We start from the raw sequence: 22,781 nt of genomic DNA, 5'->3' as shown, positions 1-22,781 counted from the left end.
GCCTTCTCTAGACCGTTGTCACACCTACACCCTTCTCACATCTTCCTCTTTTTTTCTGTGAAAGGAAAATAAATCTTGGGGTCCCCAAATCACTAAGCTAAAGAGAAAAGTCACGCTGGGAACTGCTCCCATTCTATTCAAAGTCAGCCCACTGCTCACTGAGATAAATGCATATCTGACTGCCTCCTTTGGAGAAGCTAACCCTTATCTACCTATGACCTGGAAGCCCCTCCCTGATTTGAGTTGTCCCGCCTTTCCAAACTGAACCAACATTCATCTTACATATGATGATTGATGTCTCATGTCTCCCTAAAATGTATAAAACCAAGCTGTACTCTGACCACCTTTGGCACATGTTGTCACGACCTCCTGTCACGGGCACACGTCCTCAACCTTGGCAAGATAAACTTTCTAAATTAATTGAGACCTGTCTCAGATATCTGGGGTTCACACTTTCTAGTCTCAGACCACTCCAGAAACTCCAAATTCTCCTTGGTATAGTACTGAGCAATTCAGCTTCCTCTTGACACTGCCCTCTCCTGTATCTGAATGCCAAGGGGCCCTGCGATGGCTGGGACAAATCTTTCTCAACCAAAATGCTCATCAGAGCAACCAAAGCATTTTTCTAAATCAAAGAATAACTGAAGCTGGTGGATTGAATACAGGTATTTACTCCTGCCCCCTCTCCAACTCCTCTAATGCATCGGTTATAGATTTATAAAGGATACAAGCCCATGGGGACAAACAATGAACTGGAGAGGAGACAACAGCAATGTTCTGGAAACTGGAAAGCACATGGAGAAGTGGTCCATGATTTAGGCAGTTCCAAGAAAGTTTAGTGATAAGCCAGCAGGTGGAAAAAAAAACAACACAGCACTCCCTTTTACAGCACACTCACAAAGGCCAGGATTGGGTAGTAGCAGTGAATGGGGAGCCAGAAACAGGAAGATTGGTGGAAAGGCTGTTTAAGAAGGAGTTGGGGCCAGGCGTGGTGGCTCACGCCTGTAATCCCAGCACTTTGGGACTACAGGTGCGCAGGAGGAGCTGGGACTACAGGTGTGCAGTTTTACTGTATTGTTTACTTTGGTAGATGTAATAATGATGTCTGTGTTGGACAATGTCCTTATTTATTGTATGCATAAGCACTGGTGCTCCTTGACTTAAAACAGGATTACGTTTCAGTAAACCATCATAAATTGAAAATGTTGTAAATTGAAAATACATTTAACCCAGCCATGTTGGCTCACGCCTGTAACCCCAATACTTGGGAGACTGAGGTTGGAGGATTCTTTGAGGCCAGGAGTTCAAGACCAGCCTGAGCAACACAGCAATGCCCCATCTTTATAAAAAATTTTAAAATTAGCCAGGTGTGGTGGCACACACCTGTAGTCCCAGCTACTTGGGAAGCTGAGGTGGGACACTTGAGCCCAGGAGGTTGAGGCTGAAGTGAGCTGTGATCAAGCCACTGCACTCCAGCCTGGGCAACATGTTGAGCAAAACCTTGTTTCAAAAAAAAAAAAAAAAAAAAGAATATGCACTTAATACCCCTGACTCACAGAACATCACAGCTTAGCTTAGCCTACTTTAAACATGCTCAGAACACTTGCATTAGCCAACAGTTGGGCAAAACCATCTTATACAAAGCCTATTTTATAATAAAGTATTGAATGTCTCACGTAATTTATCAAATACCATACTGAAAGTAAAAATGGAATAGTGATATGGGTACTCCAAGTATAGTTTCTAATGCATGTATATCAGTTTTGCATCATTGCAAATTCAAAAAAATCATTAAGTTGAACCATATAAGCCAGGGACCATCTGTATTTATATGTGAAGCATCTAATGTCCATAAATTTCTTTAAAATTTTGTCCATTTTTCTAAAAATCTCAGGAAAAACAGATGCATCAGATATGCCAAAATGTTAAGAATTTTTTAATCTAGGTGTGGGGAAGTATTGGGATGTCATTGTCCTATTTCTTCTGTTTTTTCTTTTCTAGTTTTTCCTTTTCATAATAAAAAGTCCAGCCAACCAAAAACAGTCAGGGAATGACAAAATAAACTGTGACGGAACTTCTCCAAATTCCACCAGAAGAAAAGTAGGCAAAAAGAGGGCAGTTTGGTGGCTCCTGCAGTCATTTCTACCTGAGTCCACAAGGGCCAGTGAGAGCTGGGGAGAACCAGTTCAAGACCCCTGGGAAAGTCAAGATTCTAATCCTGGAAAGTTCACGCCCAAACTTCAAGTTCAGGGCAGGACAGATTGAAGTTGGGGGTCATAGAGCATGGTTCAGAGCTTGGCAGTAAGAATTCAAAGCCAAGGATGGAGTTTCAGGAAATTGCTTTGAAAACTGATGGATGGGTAGGCGAGGTCAGGCACATGCTGTAACCACTAAAAATTATGTTTACACAAGTCACTCATTGGGGCATGACTTGTTATAGTAAAAAAAATTAAAAGAATGTTAGTTGTTTAGGGAACTAGTTGAATAAACTAAAATAAAGCCACACAACGGAGTAATGGGTGGCCATAAAAAGCAATGAGAGGCTGGGCACGGTGGCTCACACCTGTAATCCCAGCACTTTGGAAGGCCAAAGTGGGCAGATCACCTGAGGTCAGCATTTTGAGACCAGCTTGGCCAACATGGCGAAACCCTGTCTCTACTAAAAACACAAAATTTAGCCAGGCGTGGTGGCAGACACCTGTAATTCCAGCTACTCAGGAGGCTGAGGCAGGAAAATCGCTTAAACCAGGAGGTGGAGGTTGCAGCGAGCCAAGATCGCACCACTGCACTCTAGCCTGGGCAACAGGAGCAAAACTCCATCTCAAAAAAAAAAGAGAAAAAAAAAGCAATGAGAAAAAACTCTAATCATGGAAATGGGATGGTTTCTAGGAGGTACTGGCAGAAAAAAGTAAGGTATAGTATATGTTACTTTTCATGTGGGAAGGAAGGGGAAATATATGTAAGTACCTGAAAGACACACCATAGACAAATAAGCACGATTACTTACAGGAGGAGAAAGAGACTGACAGAGGAAAGAGATTGTAGCTTACCTATACATATGCCTATTATATATTATAGTTTCAACTTTGGAATTATGGTTTACATATTCAAAAATTAAATGAAAAGAAAAAACAGGCTTATAAGGACTGAAATAATGTAAGAAAGTATTGTGATGTTAGGTATAAAGCTGACACACATCTTACCAAGCCTTTGCATGGGATACTGACTGGGAGGAGGTACATTACAATGCTCTGTGGTTGCTTTGAAGAATGGGACTGGGTGTTTTCCTCTTCTTTCTACTTGCTTATATTTTCAAAATCATCTTTCATGAGTCTGAGTTCACTTAATAATGGTGAAAAATAAGAATGTGTTTTTAAGAAGACATGTTTGTGTTATGCATGAGAAAATCTTGCATTTGTATGGCCCTTTTAGAGTCTGTTCACTCTCATATGTAGCTAGCCACTTAATTCTCACAACTCTTAACAGGCAGACATTGTCTTTAAAATCAAGAAGACGGGCTGGGCACGGTGGCTCACGCCTGTAATCGCAGCACTTTGGGAGGCCGAGGCGGGCAGATCACGAGGTCAGGAGATCGAGACCATCCTGGCTAACACAGTGAAACCCTGTCTCTACTAGAAATACAAAAAATTAGCCGGGCATGGTGGCGGGTGCCTGTAGTTCCAGCTACTCGGAAGGCTGAGGCGGGAGAATGGCGTGATCCCAGGAGGCGGAGCTTGCAGTGAGCCGAGACCAGACCGCGCCACTACACTCCAGCTTGGGTGACAGAGCGAGACTCTGTCTCAAAAATAAATAAATAAATAAATAAAATAAAATAAAATCAAGAAGAAAGAATAATACTTGAGAATTGGACCCTGAGATCAGTGCTTTTTGCCATGGTTGCTTCCAACATTTTGGTGGCCCTTGTTTTGCTCAACTTCTGAGCATCCAGTCTCTTCCTCTGGCCAGATGTAAGATGACAGTGTCCCAGGAAGAGCCCTGGGAATCCCATGAAAAATCTAAGCAGGTGAGTTTTGAGACACACGCATTATGGAAGACTCAGAATGGCTTTGATAAGCATTGTAACCTTCCAGATTAAATAAACCGTCTTCCAACAGAAACCAATCTTTTGTTATTAATTCTGAAACGGCCCAGGAGCAAATACAACTTGCAACAGTAGAAGGTTCATTCCTTTTACTCTGCAAGTGATGGGATCGACAAGATGTCAACAAGCTGTGAACATGCACACAAAGATGGGAGAGGCAAGGGGAAATGTTCTCACGTATCCAAGGGACAGGAGCCGGGCTCATTTTGGGAACTCAGGGATAAGAGGACAGACCTTCACAAATCTTGCTTACAGTAGGGTCCCAGAGCTCCAGGGAGAAATGGAAAAGGAATTTTTGACATGTCAGCACTGTGAACATTACTGACTCAAAGAGAGAGACCAAGGGTGCCTCAACCACTGGGAGCTCTGCCTGGGCAGGAATCGCCTCACCCTCAGCATCTTTTCAATGTTCATTGCCTTGTAAGGTTCATCTTTTGTGAATTGCCTGTTCATATCCCTGGCCCGTTTTTTAATATTGGGTTGTTCTTTTTTTTCTTTTCCTTTTTTTTTTTTTTTTGAGACCGGGTCTCACTCTGTCACCCAGGCTGGAGTGCAGTGACTGCATCACAGCTCACTGCAGCCTTGACCTCCTGGGCTCAAGTGATCCTCCCACTTCAGGTTTCCGAGTAGCTGGGACCATAGGCATATGTCACCACACCTGGCTAATTTTTGTGCCTTTTATAGGGACAGGATCTTGCCCCGTTGGCCCAGGCTGGTCTTGAACTCCTGGACTCAAGTGATCTGCCCTGTCTCAGCCTCTCGAAGTGCTGGGATTATAGGCGTGAGCCACCGCGCCCGGCCTGTCCTTTTCTTTTTTATTTGTGGAAGTTCTCTATTGTAGATACTATTCCTCTGAATAACGTGATGTTAAAATAGGGCTCTTTCAGCTTCAATTATAATTTTCAGTCAGAGCTACTGACATGTTATATAGCAAATACCAAAGTGAGAGTGAGGCTGGCTCTCCCATGCAGCATTTATTTATTTATTTATTTAGCCTTTTGACCAGGAAACACATGCAGAATTTACAAAGAAAATTTCAGAAACAAACTAGTTCAATAATTCTTAGACTCCTCAGTCAGATCAAGAATAATTAAAGGGTAAGAGTGTGGAGACAGAAGAGAAATTTCTGAAGAGATTTTGATGGAGAGAAACTTGTTGCTGCACTGTGAGCAGTTCCCATCCCCTCTCAGCTTAGGTGCACAGGGTTGCTTTCTCCTTTGCCGGAATCCTAGGGAGAATGGGCTTCTATGACACTACTCAGGAAGCTTGATACGTCTCTCCCTACAGTTGGGGGTCACCATTGACCAGGGTCTGACTCCTGCCTTAGAAACTCAAGTACCAGCAACCTTCCACTCTTTGAGTTCTTCAGGACAAAGGATGCATCAGTGTTTCTATGGACAACATGTGAGCAGGCTGGGTGCAGTGTCTGTGGTCTCAGCTATTCAGGAGGCTGAGAAGAGAGGATCGCTTGAGCCTGGAAGGTCGCGGCTGCAGTGAGCCATGATCACACCACTGCACTCAAGTGTGGGCAACAGAACGGGACCCTGTCTCAAAAAATAAAAATATGGGCAGTGTGGGAGAGGGCTGGCATGGGTGGTCTTAGTCCTGTCCAATAGGTCCACTTGAAGGAGCAAAGGGAACCCAGTAGAAAGAAGCTAGAGATGAAGCCCAGTTGGAAGGAAACACAAGCAACCACTCACAATAAAACCCATCTGTCAAGGTCAAGGGACCTGCAGGATGAAGGTCCCTAGGAAGAGAATTTCCTAAGAGACCATGACAGTGCCCATGAGACAACAAAACATGCTTTAAACTCTACCAAGCTCAGAATTCAAAGCCAGGTTATGAGAGGACTTTTCTATCCCATTTGCCATCCCTCTCTTCCTACATCTGGGCCTTGGAAAGATAAAAACTGGGCAGCAGGCTTAAAGTTGGAGGAGTTGAGAGAACCCACAAGAATGAACTAAAGAAAAACACCAAACACCCCCTCCTTGTCACCCACCTGAAGCAGACCTAAGTTGGAGGAGGAAAGAAATTTAGACAGTAAATGAAGTTCATAGTTTTTATTAAGATCTTGGATGGATAATTCAATATATAAATCAAGACTAGGCTTATGTCTTAAAGTGACTCTAAGATTTATTATCTAAGAATGAACAGAAAAGTCTTGGACCTGCCAGAGTTTTTATCCAGGAGCAAAAAAAGATTATCCCACTGGAAAAAATGGGTTTTTTTTTTTCCCTATGGTATTTTTGTTACAGCAACCAACCCACTGAAATTTTTAAAGGAAGTTGGAAACAAAAAAAGAGAAGTTGTTTTTGGTTATTCACCAGTGATGCTTGTCCAATATACTAAAATTCATCTATTATAAATATTTCACCTCTCTTCTCTCAGTCTGTCGTCTTTTAATTTATGAATGGTGACTTTTGTCAAAATAAGCTCTATATTTTAATATTAAATGTATTGTTTTCTCGTTTTAAAAATATGTGTGTATATATTCATACATATATTTATATTTAAAATGTATATGTATGTATTATACACTTGTCTATATGTATATATAAATGTATGTGTATATATTACATATACATATTTTTTCCCCTGGTGTATACATGTTTATATGTATACACACACAGAAAAATATATGTATATATAATATATACACATATGAAAATACAGGTATGTATATATGTATAATATGTGTATACATCCACACACATTTTAAAAAGAAAACAATACATTTAATATCAAAATATAAAGCTTGTTCTAACAAAAGCCACCGTCCATAAATTAAAAGACAATAGACTAAGAGAAAGGAGCTGAAATATTTATAATAGATGAATTATATAGAGAAAAATATATTTATAAATATATATACATATATGTATTTTTGGAGACAGGTTCTTGCTCCGTCTCCCAGGCTGGAGTGCAGCGGTGCAATCACAGCTCACTGCAGCCTCAACCTCCTGGGCTCAAGCGATACTCCTACCTCAGCCTTCTCAGTAGCTGGGGCCACAAGTGCACACAACTGCGCCTAACTAATATTTTTAAATTTTTTGTAGTGACAGGGTCTCACTATGTTGCCCAGGCTAGTCTTGAACTCCTGGGCTCAAACAATCCTCCTGCCTCCCAAAGTGCTGGGATTACGGACGTGAGCCACTATGCCCAGCCTCCTTTTAAAAATATTTTAAAAGAAATACTGTGACACCTGGGAGGCTGAGACAGGACGACTGCTTGAACCCAGAAGGTGGAGGTTTCAGTGAGCCAAGCTTGCGCCACTGTACTCCAGCCTGGGTGACACAGAGAGAATCCGTCTCAAAAAACAAAAACAAAAAACAAACGAACAAAAAACCAGAGAAATACTGTGATGGTTAATTTTCTGTGTCAACATGGCTGGGCTAAGGGATGCCCAGATAGCTGGTAAAACATTATTTTTGAGGGTGTTTATGGGGGTGTTTATGGAGGTATTCGTATCTGAATCAGCAGACTGAGTAAAGATCATCCTCATTCATGGGGATGGGCATCATCTAATCTGCTGAGAAACTGAATAGAACACGAAAGCAGAGGAAGGGTAAATTTGCTGTCTCTCTGTGAGCTGGGACATCTACCTGCCCTTGGACAGCAGAACCCCTGGTTCTCAGACCTTCGGTCCAGACTGAATTACACCACTGGGTTTCTAGCTTCTCCAGTTTGCAGACAGCATATCATGGGGCTTTTTGGACTCCAATATCATATAAGCCAGTTCCCTAAATAAGTAAATCAATCCTATTGGTCTGTTTTTCTGGAGAACTCTGAATAATACAAATACTTTCCTTTTAATGGTTTTAGTTTTGGGCCAGGTGTGGTGGCTCATGCCAGTAATCCCAGCACTTTGGGAGGCCAAGGTGGGAGGATTGCTTGAGCCCACTAGTTCAAGACCAGCCTGGGCAACATAGTGAGAACCCATCTCTAAAAATAAAAGTTTTAAAGTTTTGTTTTTTCACGCACAGATGTTTAATTCAGCTGGAATTCGTTTTGTGTATGGTATGGGATAGAGATTTTATCTTTTTATGGAAAATCAAATTTCCTATTACCATTTATTGAACATCCACCCTTTCCCACTGATCTGACAGAGCACATCTATCATATAACAAGATCTCACAATATTTGGGCTCTGTTTTGAGGCTCTTTGTTCTGTTCCACTGATCTATTTGTTTATTCTGTATCAATATCTACCATTTAAATTACTCTAGACTTATGCTGCCTTGATTTCTGGTACTAATTCTTCCTTTTCAGAATTACGTTTGAATTGTCACAGCTGTTCATCTTCTATATAAATGTAAAAAATGTTTGTCAAAGGGCTACCAAAAAAATTTATTGGGAATTTTTGTTAGGATCACATTGAATTTATAGATCAATTTGGGCAGAATCGCCATTTTGAGATTACTGAATCTTCCCTTTCATAAACATGGTTTATTTGGTTCTTCTTATGTGACTTTAAATGTATTTTTATAGGTTTTAAAATGGGAGTTTGCCTTTTATTTCTAAGTATTTTATTTGTCTTGTTAATGTGAATGGTCTCTCTCTTACTGTTTATGTGCCTTTTCCTTTTTGAGACAGGGTCTCACTCTGTCACCTAGGCTGGAGTACAGTGGCACGATTATGGCTCACTGCAGCCTCAACCGTCCCAGGCTCAGGTGATCCTCCCACCTCAGCCTTCCGAGTAGCTGGGACTACAGGCACACACCACTACACCTGGCTAATTTTTGTATTTTTTTCTGGAGACGAGATTTCGTCATGTTGTCCACGCTGGTCTCGAACTCCTGGACTCAAGGGTTCCTTCCACCTTGGCCTCCCAAAGTTCTAGGATTACAGGCATGAGCCACCATACCTAGCTTATTGTTTCTGTTCTAATTGGCTATTTCTTTTCTGTTGTTTTTTTTTTGTTGTTGTTGTTGTTTTTTGAGACAGAGTCTCACTCTGTCACCCAGGCTGGAGTGCAGTGGCACAATCTCAGCTCACTGCAACCTCTGCCTGTGAGTTCAAGTGATTCTCCTGCCTCAGTCTCTCTACGTGACTTTTTTTTTTTTTTTTTTTGTATTTTTAGTAGAGACGGGGTTTCACCACGTTGGCCAGGCTGGTTTTGAACTCCTGATCTCAAGTGATCTACCTGCCTCAGCCTCCCAAAGTGCTAAGATTACAGGCGAGAGCCACCGTGCCCAGCCTAATTTTTTAGCTTTTTGTAGAGATGAGGTCTCACTATATTGCCCAGGCTGGTCTTGAACTCCTGACCTCAAGTGATCCCCCCATCTAGGCCTCCCAAAGTGCTGGGATTACGGGCATGAGCTACCCTGGCCCTAGCTGCATTTATGTTCTTAAGATTGTACTTTAACTTTCTTCTGTTTTACTCTCTTTATCCAGTTTTGATATTAAAGTTATACTATCTTCACAAAATAAGCTAAGTAACTGTTTCTATTTTTCTTTTCTCTGGAACAATTTGCATGATATAAAGGTTACCTTTTTTTCTGGGAAAACCGGCCCATAAAACAGTCCAGGCCTAGTAACCTTTGCATGGGCATTTGGGAGGCAGTTTTGAATACCTAGTCAGTTAATTTTATTAGTCTATTCTGGTTTTCAGTGTTAGTTGGGACAATTTTGGTAATTTATATTTTCTAGGAAATTATCCATTCCCCTAAGTTTTCAAATTTCTTGGCACAGAATTGTTGATAGTATTCTTTTCATCAGTTGTGCCTGATACAAGGAACAAGAACCCCTGTTTCAATGAAGGGAACTGGGAGCTTACAAAATTGTTGACAAGGCTAGAGAAGTGAGCTCTAGAAATGACTCCCAGAACAGTCTAGAGCTGTCGAGAAGAGCTGCCAAGTATGGCACCATTAGTAAAGTGGAGCCAGGCGCGATGGCTCACACCTGTAATCCCAGCACTTTGGGAGGCCGAGGCAGGCAGATTGTGTGAGCTCAAGGGTTTGAGACCAGCCTGGGCAACATGGCAAAACCCCATCTCTACTAAAAATACAAAAATTAGCCGGGCGTGGTGGCACACACCTTAGTCCTAGCTACTTGGGAGGCTGAAGTGGGAGGACTGCTTCAGCCTGGGAGGCGGAGGTTTCAGTGAGCTGAGATTGTGCCACTGCACTCCAGCCTGGGCAACAGAGGAAGACCCCATCTCACCAAAAACACAATGGAAAGTAGGGAACCAGATGCTGCCATTGGGGGAGTATACTCAGTGTATACAACTGAGTTCAAGTATACAAGGCAATGATTGCAATCCAGGGTCACAAAGCCATGGTTAAAACCACCGCTGACTCTTAAGAGGTGTAACTAGATATGGCACTGCTGATTCCAGCTGCTGTTGCTGCTGCTACAAACAACTCCCCAGACCCTCAAAGCCGGATCCTGGACTCTGAGTTTGGCAGCAAAAAAAGTCAGTCCAAAGTTTTAGGATTATGGCCATTGCTTCCCTTCTTCCAACCAAATCTCACACAACTGCAGCTAACTAGCAAAATCTGATTCTCATCTAGAAACCTAATTGAAATGCAGTTTTCAGCTTTGTAATCTCTGTAGTTAGGCAAATGCCCTCGAAGGAGATGGAAATAACTATCCAGTGCCAATCAACTATATCTAATACATCTGGAATCACGTTTTATAGATCTCTACTATACACGCAGTTATGTGCACTCTCTTGACCTAATATTATTTACCTTTTCTTCCTCTCTTTTTCTCACTTTTGGCAGATGTCTATTTTGTCTTTTCAAAAGAATTGCTTTTGGTTTTGTTGATTTCTCCTTTGTGTTTGTTTTCTGTTTCATCAATTTGTGGTTTTATCTTTATTCTTTCATCCCTTCTGCATTCATTGGGTTCAGCTTTTTGTTCATTCTGTAGCATTTTTTTTTTTTTTGAGACGGCGTCTCACTCTGTTTCCCAGGCTGGAATGCAGTGGCGTGATCTCAGCTCACTGCAGCCTCTGCCTCCCAGTTTCAATCTATTCTCCTGCCTCAGCCTCCTGAATAGCTAAGATTACAGGCGTCTGCCACCACATGTGGCTAATTTTTTTTTTTCTCTATTTGAGACAGAGTCTCGCTCTGTCGCCCAGGCTGGAGTGCAGTGGCGCAATCTCAGCTCACTGCAAGCTCCGCCTCCCGGGTTCACGCCATCCTCCTGCCTCAGCCTCCCAAGTAGCTGGGACTACAGGCGCCCGTCACCAAGCCCGGCTAATTTTTTTATTTTTAGTAGTGACGGCGTTTCACCATGTTAGCCAGGATGGTCTCGATCTCCTGACCTCGTGATCTGCCTGCCTCGGCCTCCCGAAGTGCTGAGATTACAGGTGTGAGCCACTGCACCCGGCCTAATTTTTGTATTTTTTAGTAGAGACAGGGTTTCGTCATGTTGGCCAGGCTGGTCTTGAACTCCTGACCTCAGGTGATCCACCTGCCTCAGGCTCCCAAAGTGCTGGGATTACAGGCGTGAGCCACCATGCCCAGCCCATTCTCTAGACTTAAGTTGAGCACTAAATGACATGTTTTCAATATTGTTGTTTACTAGTAACAACACTGCTTTATCTGCATCCCACAATGTTTGATACTTTGCTAGTGTATTTTACAGGATTTCATTGTCATTCAGTTCCAGATATTTGGTACCTTTCCCTGTCCTTTTTTAACACATTAATTTTTTTTTTTTAAGATGGAGTTTCACTCTTGTTGCCCAGTCTGGAGTGCAATAAAGTCATCTTGGGTCACTGCAACCTCTGCCTCCTGGGTTCAAGCAATTCTCCTGCCTCAGCCTCTGGAGTAGCTAGAATTACAGGCATGTGCCACCACACCTGGCTAATTTCGTATTTTTAGTAGAGACGAGGTTTTTCCATATTGGTCAGGCTGGTCTTGAACTCCTGACCTCAGGTGATCCACCCACCTCAGCCTCCCAAAGTGCTGGGATTACAGGCGTAAGCCACCGCACCAGGCCTAATGCATTATTAAGAAGTGAGGCAGGCTGGGCACGGTGGCTCACGCCTGTAATCCCAGCACTTTGGGAGGCTGAGGCGGGTGGATCACAAGGTCAGGAGTTCGAGACCAGCCTGACCAATATGGTGAAACCCCGTCTCTACTAAAAATTAAAAAAAATAAGCCAGGTGTAGTGGCACATGCCTGTAATCCCAGATACTTGGGGGGCTGAGGCAGGAGAATTGCTTGAACCCATGAGGCAGAGGTGGCAGTGAGCTGAGATCGCACCACTGCACTCCAGCCTGGGTGGCAGGGTGAGACTCCTTCTCAAAAAAAAAAAAAAAAAAAAAAGGAGGCTTTTGGTTTACAAATATAGTGTGATTTCTGGGCTTTCATTTTATTGTTGGTTCCTAATTTTACGGCACTGTGATAAGAAACATTCTATATGATAAAATTTCTTTAATATTTGTAGCCAACGCTTTTTAAAAAAAAATTATCTAACTTGCATCAGAGAGTGGTCCACTGTTAAAAAAAAAAAAACACAAAACACTTCACATCATGCTTGATAAGAATTCATATTCTCTATTTGTTGGGTACATGCTTCTATACAAATCTACCAGAATACATTTGTCAGTTGTCTTTTCAAGTCATTAATATCATTGTTTTTATCCGCTTGATCTTTTTTTTTTTTTTTTTTGAGACGGAGTCTTGCTCCGTCGCCCAGGCTGGAGTGCAGTGGTGCTCATGGCTCACAGCAGCTTCAACCTCTTGAGCTCAAGCAATCCTCCCACCTCAGCCTCCTGAGTAACTTGAACTACAGGCGTGCGCCACCACACCCAGCTAATATATTTAGAGGCGGGAGCTTTACCATTTTGCCCAGGCTGGTCTCGAACTCTTGGACTCAAATGTTCCTCCCACCTTGGTGATGGCAACAGCAGCCTGTCTGGAGCAACTGCTGCCATCACACTGGCTGCAGTAGGAGGGGCGGCCAGGGCTGCACACCCTGTGGAGCCAACAAGTGGGAGCCCCACCTCTTCTGAATTGGTGGGGTGGGAGCTCCCCAGGTGCAGCCACAGCCATCCAAGTCATGGCTGTGGACCCAGGCCTCCTGCTCCTCCAGGGAGCCCCGCTTGGGGGGCAGCTGCAGACCCGGGCCTCCCTGTGCTCTTGGAGGTGCCAAGAGCAAGCAGGAGCCCTGCCCTCCCTGGTGCAGCTTCAGATCCAGGCCTCCCTGTGCTCTTGCAAGTGCCAAGAGCAAGCAGGAGCCCTGCGCTCCCTGGTGCAGCTTCAGACCCGGGCCTCCATGCAGCAGGCAGGAACCCCATCCCCGCCAACTCTGGGGCAGCTGCAGCCACCCAAACCGTGGCTGTGGACCAAGGCATCCCTACACTCTTGGGGGCCCAGAAAGCCCCACCTGACCTTGCAGGCTCGGAAATGCCTGCTCCCACTGCCTGACTTCTCCCTGCTGTTGGTGCCCACGCCGATCTGAGAACAAAGCTGGGGTGAAGACAGCCAGGTGTGCACACGCTCAGGGCAGTGCTGACATGCCAGCCCCCTGCCACCTTGGCCCCCTCTGGACTTTGGGTGCCTATGAGCATGGGTGGGAAGCCAAGTGGGGGCTGAGGGCAGCTCAGCACTGGCTTGCAGAAGCCCCTTGGCAGGAACAGCCTGGGCGCCATGAACAGCAGCGGGAGGCAAGACAGGCTCCTGGGCGGAAGAGGGTGAGTCCCCAGTGAGGCCCCACCTTCAGGCCACATAGGGCCTGAAGGCTAGGGGCTGGGCTGCCTGTCCCGCAGACCAGAATGGGAACTTGTGGTGCCTTTTCTGGGCCCGCTCATGGCCGCTAATGGAGCAATTGGTGTGCACTTCCTCCCCTCAGAGGCCCATAAAAGCCCAGGTTCAGCTAGAGCTGGGCAGACCTCAGGATGACCAGCTGCAGAGAGGAGCTACCCACTCCAGGGCCTCCTCTCTGCTGAGAGCTGCAGAGATTTTGGGACAACCTACCTGCAAAGAGGAGAGTCCCACTCCTGGGTCTCCTCTTTGCTAGGAGCTGAACACTTGTTGGGACACCCTGGCTGCAGAAAGGAGCTGCCCCCTGTGGTAGACTGAGCTGTTCTAGTGCTCAATAAAGCTCCTCTTCATCTTGCTCACCCTCCTGCTCACCCTCCGCTTGTCTGCATACCTTATTCTTCCTGGTTGCAAGACAAGAACTCGGGACCACGGAATGATGAGGCTAAAAGAGCTGTAACACAAACAGGGCTGAAACATGCCCCTTGTTCACCACGTTGCTGGTGAAGAGAAGGAGAGAAGAGCTGCAGTCCTTTGCGGAGCCCAAACCTGGGAGCTCCCTGAGGCAGGGCTGTGACTCCCTCTTTGGGGCCCTGCTGTTCCTGGTGTCTCCAAGCTTCTGAATGCTTGTTCCCCGATGCAAGCCATGGAAGCTGCTTGTGGTGGTACCTGGTCCGGCCGCAGCCTCACAGACAGCCAGTGCCTGTGCTGGCACCTGGAGCTGCCCACCCCACTGCAGCAGCCAGCATGTCTGACTGTGTGCAGTGGCCAGACCCCACACTCACTCACACACCCCTTGCCATTCCATGTCTGACTTGCCCTTGGTGGTGTGGGATACAGGCTGGCAGCATGAACCAAATGCAGCCTGCCAGGCCAAGTGAGTGAAATGACTCCAGCGGGCCCGAGCAAAACTTGGGGAAAGGTACCACCGGCCACAGAGGTTTCCTGCCAGAAAAACGACACCCCAAATATCCTATAATTGCTGCCACCCAAATCAGCTTCCCTCTTTGCTGGAAATACAGGCATGAGCCACCATGCCTGGTGATCTTTTAATTAAAAATTGTTTTTCAAATATTTTTAATAGATAATCCATTCAAGGCATTTTTTTAAGGCTGGGCGAGTTGGCTTACACCTGTATTCCCGGCACTTTGGGAGGCTGAGGCATGAGGATTGCTTGAGCTCAGGAGTTTGAGACCAGCACAGGCAACACGGTGAAACCTGTCTCTACAAAAAGGTACAAAAATTAGCCAGGCATGGTGGTGTGCACCTGTAGTCCCAGCTACTTGGGAGGCTGAGGTGGAAGGATTGTTTGAGTCCAGGAGGCAGAGTTTGCAGTGAGCCATGATTGTGCCACTGCACTTCAGCCTGGGTGACAGAGTGCCTGTCTCAAAAAAAAAAAAAATTTTTTTTTAAATTATACAGTGAAAAAGCTTGCGCTCCCACCCTGTCTCCTTAAACCCAATGCATCCCACTCCCAGGTAACCTCTATTCTCCCCCAATACTACTTATTTGGCTATAATGTGATTGACAATTGACTTTTGGACCTCCAGGTCTCCTAGCCAGCCAGCTGCCTACTACACTCATTGCAGTCATTTCACGAAGCTTACAGTAATGTGATCACATAATTTACATCACTCAATTTTTGGGCCCCACTTAGAACTTTTGGGTTTCATAATCAAATATGAATCTATATTTATTTTCCCACCCCCTTCCCACACAAAAGGTGGCATACTATATATACTGATGTGTACCTAGCTTTCTCCATTCAATAATAATTCCTGGAGATCTTGCCATAGGTGGATAAGAGCTTCCTAATTCTTTATTGTGGTTACCTAGTATTCCATTGTTGGATGTCTCAGATGTTATTCACTTGGTCATATTTTGGGGGCAATCGGATTATTTACAATCTTTTCTATTATATACAATGCACAATGAATAACCTTATATGTATGTCAGTTCATACATGTGTGGGTATATCTGTGGTATAAATTATCAGAAGTGGTACTGCTTGATCAAGGGATACATGCATTTGCAATTCTGACAAAAATTGTCAAATTGAATTCTAGAGAGGTTGAAACAATTTATAATCCCATCCACTGTTTTCCCCAAAGCTTTACCTATGGAGTATATTATTAAACTTTTGAATTTTTGACAACTTGATAGGTGAAAAATGGCACCTTAGTCTAGACTGAAATCGCTTTTCTCTTATTCTGAAAGATGTTGAGTATATTTTCATGCAAGTAAGGGACTTTATATTTTCTATGTAAAACTGTTCATATGCTTAGCTCATTTTCCTATTTGGTTGTTGATTCTTGTTTTATTGATTATTGATCATAAGCTCTTTTAGTTTTTAAAAAAAATTTTTTTAAGCTTTTATATAAATTAGGGGGCCTGGTCCTTTAGGATGTAGTTCCAAGTTGTTTTTCTTTTTCCTAAGCTTTTCATTTGTCTTTTGACTTTGCTTCTTTCTTTATTTCTGCAATGCAGAACTGTACAGTCAAGGTTGGAAAGACTACTTCTTTACGCCACAGTTAAGAAGGAATTCTCCTATGTTTCCTTCTAGTACTTTTATGGTTTTATGTTGTACATTTATCTTTAACCTTTAACCACTGGGAGTTTTTCTGGTGCATGCTTTGCGGGAGCCAATTTCTTTTTCCAGATAACTTTCTGACTGTTTCAATACAATTTATTGAGTAGTCTATCTTTTATTCACTGATTTGAGATAGTTCTCTTAACATATATAGATATTTTCTCATGCATTTTAATCTTTTTGATTTTCTGTTCTGTTTTATTGATATGTCTATTCATTCATCAATGCTCAACTGTTTTCATTTTTGAGGGCTGAGTGTTTTAAGATCTGGTAGGTCCAGTTCCCCTTCATTGATTTACTTTTTTCAATTTTATTCTTGCCATTCTTGTTTATTTTTCCATAGGAATATTAGAATCAGCATATCTAGTTCTAAACAAGTGTCAGCATTTTTATTGCTCCTACATTACATTTATAAATTAAGTTAGAGAACTGAAGTCTTTATGAGGCTTAGTCTTCTGATCCAAGCACACGCAAAGTTTTTCCATTTGTTCAGGTCTCCTTTAGTGTCCCTCAGTGCTATTTTTAAAGTTTTCTTCATACAGGTCTTATTTTTTTTTTGTTTGAGAAAGAGAGCCTTACTCTGTCACCCAGGCTGGAGTGCAGTAGCGTGATCTCAGCTCACTGCAACCTCCACCGCTTGGGTTCAGGCAATTCTCATGCCTCAGCCTCCCTAGTAGCTGGGATTACAGGTGTGCACCACCACTCCCAGCTAATTTTTGTATATTTAGTAGAGATAGGGTTTTGCCATGTTGGCTAGGCTGGTCTCGAACTCCTGGCATCAAGTGATCTGCCTGCCTCGGTCTCCCAAAGTGCTGGAATTACAGGCATGAGCTACTGCACCCAACCAGGTCTCATACATTTTTCATTAAACTGATTCCTAGTTATTTGTACTTGCTACCATCAATTGGTACTTGACCTTCATTCTCATCTACTTCTCTGTTTCCTACTGAAATACAAGGGCTGAAAGGCTAAATAAATAAATCACATTTCCAAGACTATGTGACAGCAAATTCTGGATATGATTTAGCTTTGATGAATCAAATACATACACACAAGAGCAGGAAGATGGAAAAGACGTGGAGCCCCTTGTCCTCCTGCTGTGGTGGCTGGCAAGCCAGGTTGAACTGACTACCCCTGGACTCAATATTCCAGTGTCTAGTCACTACCTTTGTGGACATGAGAAGATTGTGGTGGCAGCAGCAGTGACAGCTTCCTGACATCTGAATTACAGCTATGATGATATGACTTTGAAATCATTAATCCCACGACAGTCCTCAACTTTATGTATCTTCTAAAATTTTATCTAACACTCATTTAATACATACTAGCTGCCAGAAACTGTTACAAGCAATTTTTCAAAATTATATATGTGAAGGCTTAAATTAATTCCAGGCCTAATGATATTGGAAGCAGCTAATTCCCCATCTTCTTTTGTACTTGAAATTCTTGGAGTGACTTTGGTTTCCTAAACTGATTCAAGGTTCTTTAGTGTGACTATTATAGTACTAGGGTCACCTTCTGTCATTATACCTTATGTTTGTATGTGTAAAAACAGACGTCGATTTTTTAGATAGTGTGTTAAAATCTCCCATTGTGATTGTAATTTGTCAAATTCTATTAGGTTTGTTTTATATATTTTAATGCTTTTATTGGATGTAAAGAAATGCATGATTCTTATTTCTTGGTAGACTGTTTCTTTCTGTGAGATAAAATAACCTTTGTGCATATTTCTGCTTAAATGTTATTTGGCCTGATAACATTATTTTATCATTTATATTATACTATATTGTTACACCAACTTTCTTTATACTAGTAATTGAGAATTTTGTTTGTTGAGAAAGAAATACATTCACATGGTTCAAAATTTAAAAGGGTATTCAGTGATGTTTTCTTCCCACACCTCACCCCCAGCTACTCAGTTTTCTTCCCTGCTGGCATCTGAAATACCTTTTTCCATTCCTTTATTTTTAATTACTACGTCACATTTTTTAGAAATGTTTCTTTTTTATTTATTTTTATTTATTTTAGAGATGAAGTCTCACTCTGTCACCCATGCTAGAGTGCAGGCAGGCTAGAATGCACCCAGGCTGGAGTGCAGTGGTGCAATCATAGTTCACTGCAGCTTTTATCCCCAGGGCTCAACTCCTGCATAGTTTACAGTGGCCTTTAACTCCTGGGCTCCCACCTTAACCTCCCAAATAGCTAAGACTACAGGTGTGTGCCACCATGCCTGGGTAATTTATTTCTATTTTAATTTTTAGAGACAGGGTCTCACTACATTGCCCAGGCTGGTCTCAAACTACTGGGCTCAAGCAATCCTCCCTCCTCAGCCTCCTGAGTAGCTGAGATTATAGCCAAGGAGTGTCCCTCATAAATAGTATTTTTAAAATCCAATCAGAGTCTCTGCTTTTAATAGAGGAATTTAATAGCAATATACTAATAGTGATCACATACTTGGATATAGATTGGCCATCTTGTTTTTTTCTATTTACTGTTCTTTTTTATCGCATTTTTCTTTCTTGCATTCTACCAGACTGATAAAATTTTCTTTATTCCATTTTTCTTCTTCTAATGATTAAGAAGTTATATATTCTATTTCTAGTCTTCTAGTCATATCACTTACATTTTAAACCTTTGATTTTGTATTTTTATTAGTCTGTTCTCATACTGCTATAAAGAACTACCCAAGACTGGGTGATTTAGAAAGGAAAGAGGCTTAATTGACTCACAGTTCCACAGGAGGGAGGCCTCAGGAAACTTACAATCATGCAGAAGGGGAAGCAAACATGTCCTTCTTCACATGGCAGCAGCAAGGAGAAGTGCCCTGCAAAAGTGGGGAAAGCCCCTTATAAAACCATCAGATCTCGTGAGAACTCACTATTGCAAAAACAGCATGAGGGTAACCATCCCCATGATTAAATTACCTCCCACTGGGTCCCTCTCATGACACATGGGGATTATGGGAACTATAATTCAAGATGAGAGTTGGCGGGGGACACAGCCAAACCATATCAGTATTTTTCCAGCAAAGTCTAAAGCTAACCAGTATTTCAAGTGTTCTGAACAAAAGAGTGATCTTAACATTCTTTAGCTTTCTTCTGAAATATCTCGTTTTTGGCCTAGAATGTAATTATCAGCTTGCCTTTAAATACACACACAAAAACTTTTGTTGTTGTTATTATAATTATTATTTTATTTAAAGTTTGTCAACATGTTTTACCAATTTCTCTTTTTCACCTTTTCTTGTGGCATCATGCTCTTTCCTTTTGGATTCATTTTTCTTCTAGCCGAAGCAGTTTTTAGTTGTCCTTTCAGTGAAGGTCTGTTGGTAGTACGTTCTTTTGGTCCTTGTGTGTGTTAAAATATCTCTATTATGCACACTCTACTGACAGTTTAGCTGGGTATGAAATTCAAAGTTCAAATTATTTTCCCTCAGTATTCTGAAGTTGTTATTTCATTGTTTTTTTGGCAATGATTTGTGCTAAAAATAAGCATACTGTTATTCTGATTGTCATTCCTTTGTAGATAATCTGTCCTTACCTCCTGGTAGCTTTTAAGAGGATTCTCTTTATTTCCAATATTTTGTCATTTCACTGCAATCTTCTAAATGTACTTTCTTTTCTTTTTCTTTTTTATATTTGTGCAATCTGTCTCAGCATTTAGTGATTTCAACCTGACAATCTGTGCCCTTTTTAAATGCTGAAAAATTCTTAGCTATTCTATCTTCAAATATTGCTGTCTTCACTCTATTATTTCCTTCTAGGAAACCCTTATTTGTGTAGGCTAAAATATCTCAGTCTATCCTCCATGACATCAACTGATTACCTTTTTGTTCCATACTCTAAGAGTTGTCTTCAGTTCCATCTTCCAATTTACAAATTCTGTCTTCGAATATGTCCAGCCTAGAAGTTTTAAATTTCAATGACTATCTTTTTCACATCTACCTGTTCTTGTTTCACTGCCTCCTGATCTTACTTCACTGATACCAGTTCATCTGTTATATCTTTAAGCATTTTAAGCATACTTTTTATTTTAATGTCTTTTGGATGGGCCTATTGTTTATATTTCTTGATATAAATTCTCCTATTTGTTGGATTTGTAGATTTTCCTTGATAGGGCTGAACCTCCTCAAACACTTTGTAATTCATGTTTGAGAGCTTATCTTGGGAGTTTTTTCCTTGTGCCCTTTCTTATTAAGTGATTTCTGTGGTGCTGCGTTCCATCCTAAGCAGGTACAGGGATCTGAGCTGGGCCCCACATTAGGGCTCAGAGGTGTTGCCCCATTCAGATAGCATGATTCCAGATCATGCACTACCTTATAGTGAGGTCTCATATGTATAGATGTTTCCCTTCCTCCATGGCCAAGACAAGTGTGTTATTTCTGGTTATAACCCTATAGTAACTGTATTATTGCTCCCAAATAATCACTGCCCCTTCCTATAGGAGGACTGTATTTTCTCATTCCAATAAGGTCAGGCTAGGTTATATGACTAGCTTTAAAAGTCTCATGCTTCCATGATTTTTTCCTCTGACACAGAATGGCAACATACCAGATAAGGGCATATCCTTCATCCTGGATTCTAAAATGAAGAGGATGTGGCACAGAGTTGTGGCCAACCTGTAAAAGACATGTAACATGAACAAGAAATAGACTTTTGTAGTTGTAAGGCATTAAGACTTGTAAGTTGTTAGCTACTACTGCATAACTTAGTCCAAAGTCTGACATTAACTTTAAGCCATCTATATAAAAATACGATTTAGGCACTCCAGCCTGGGTGACAGAGTAGACTCTGTCTCAAAAAAAAAAAAAACCCTACTTGGCCATAAAAAATTTGCAGCAACATGGATAAACATGAAAGACATTATGTTACGTGAAATAAGCCAGGCATGGAAAGGCAAATATTGCATGATCTTACTCATATGTGGAATCTATAACACTATCCTCACAGAAGTAGAGAGTAGAGGCCGGGCGTAGTGGCTCATGGCTGTAATCTGAGTACTCTGGGAGGCCGATGTGGGTGGATCGTTTGAGGTCAGGAGTTCGAGGCTAGGCTGGCCAACATGGTGAAACTCCATCTCCACTAAAAGTACAAAAATTAGCTGGGTGTGGTGGCGTGCATCTGTAATCCCAGCTGATTGGGATCAGCTGGGATTGGGAGGCTGAGGCACGAGAGTCACTAGAACCTGGGAGGTGAAGGTTGCAGTGAGCTGAGATCATGCCACTGCCCTCCAGCATGGAGACAAAGGAAGGCAGGAGGAATAGTGAGAGGTTAATAAATGAGTATAAAGCTACAGATAGGAGAAATATGTTCTGGTGTTCTACTGCATACCAAGATGACTAGAGTTAACAATAATATATTGTATATTTCAAAATAACTAGAAACTAGGTACAGTGGTGCATGCCTGTAGTTCCAGCTACTTGGGAGGCTGGGCAGGAAGACTGCTTGTGCCCAGAAGTTCAAGGTCAGCCTGAGCAACACAACAAGATGCGGTCTAAAACAAACAAAACACAACCTAAAGATCATGAAAAACACAATGGCAAAGACAAAATAACCAGGTTTTGAATGTGCACATCACAGAGAAATAATAGACATTTAGGCTGGGCATGGTGGCTCACGCCTGTAATCCCAGCACTTTGGGAGGCCGAGGCAGGTGGATCACTTGAGGCCAGGAGTTCAAAACCAGCCTGGTCACCATCTCTACTAAAAATACAAAAAAATTAGCTGGGTGCATTGGCTCATGCCTGTAATCCCAGCTACTCAGGAGGCCAAAGTGGGAGAATTGCTTGAACCCAGTAGACAGAGGTTGCAGCGAGCCGAGATTGCGCCACTGCACTCCAGCCTGGGTGACAGAGTGAGTGCCCTGTCTCAAAAAAAAAAAAAAGAAAAAAGAAATGATAGATGTTTAAGGTGACAGATATGTTAACTGCTCTGATTTGATCACTATACAATGCATACATGAATCAAAACATCATGTCATACCCCACAAATATATTAATTACATAAAAACATAAATTCATCCTGGCACGGTGGCTCATGCCTGTAATCCCAGCACTTTGGGAGGCTGAGGTGGGTGGATCACTTGTGGTCAGGAGTTGGAGACCAGCCTGGCCAACATGGTGAAACCCCATCTCTACTAAACATACAAAAATTAACCGGGTGTGGTGGTGGGTGCCTGTAATCCCAGCTGCCTGGGAGGCTGAGGCAAGAGAATCGCTTGAACCTGGGCAGTGGAGGTTGCAGTGAGCTGAGGTTGCACCACTGCTCTCCGGCCTGGGTGACAGAGCAAGACTCCATCTCAAAAAATAAAAAAAATTTTTTTTTTGCATTTAAAAAATATTTGCATTTTTATCATAGTATTTATCATTTGTAGG

General features: G+C 42.4%; 1 protein-coding gene across 1 annotated transcript in view; it reads right to left on the bottom strand.

The window, feature by feature from the left end:
- KCNG3 (potassium voltage-gated channel modifier subfamily G member 3) overlaps positions 1-22,781 on the bottom strand; it is a 111,686-nt gene that overhangs the window by 5,774 nt on the left and 83,131 nt on the right. The window contains exon 3 of the mRNA XM_063695918.1: positions 19,171-19,232. Within this exon, the coding sequence (XP_063551988.1) occupies positions 19,171-19,232 (62 nt within the window). The remainder of the gene's footprint in view (positions 1-19,170; positions 19,233-22,781) is intronic.

This window comes from Gorilla gorilla, chromosome 12 (assembly GCF_029281585.2).
Source record: "Gorilla gorilla gorilla isolate KB3781 chromosome 12, NHGRI_mGorGor1-v2.1_pri, whole genome shotgun sequence".
Taxonomy (NCBI): Eukaryota; Metazoa; Chordata; class Mammalia; order Primates; family Hominidae; genus Gorilla; species Gorilla gorilla.
This window is presented reverse-complemented; position numbering and strand designations above follow the sequence as displayed.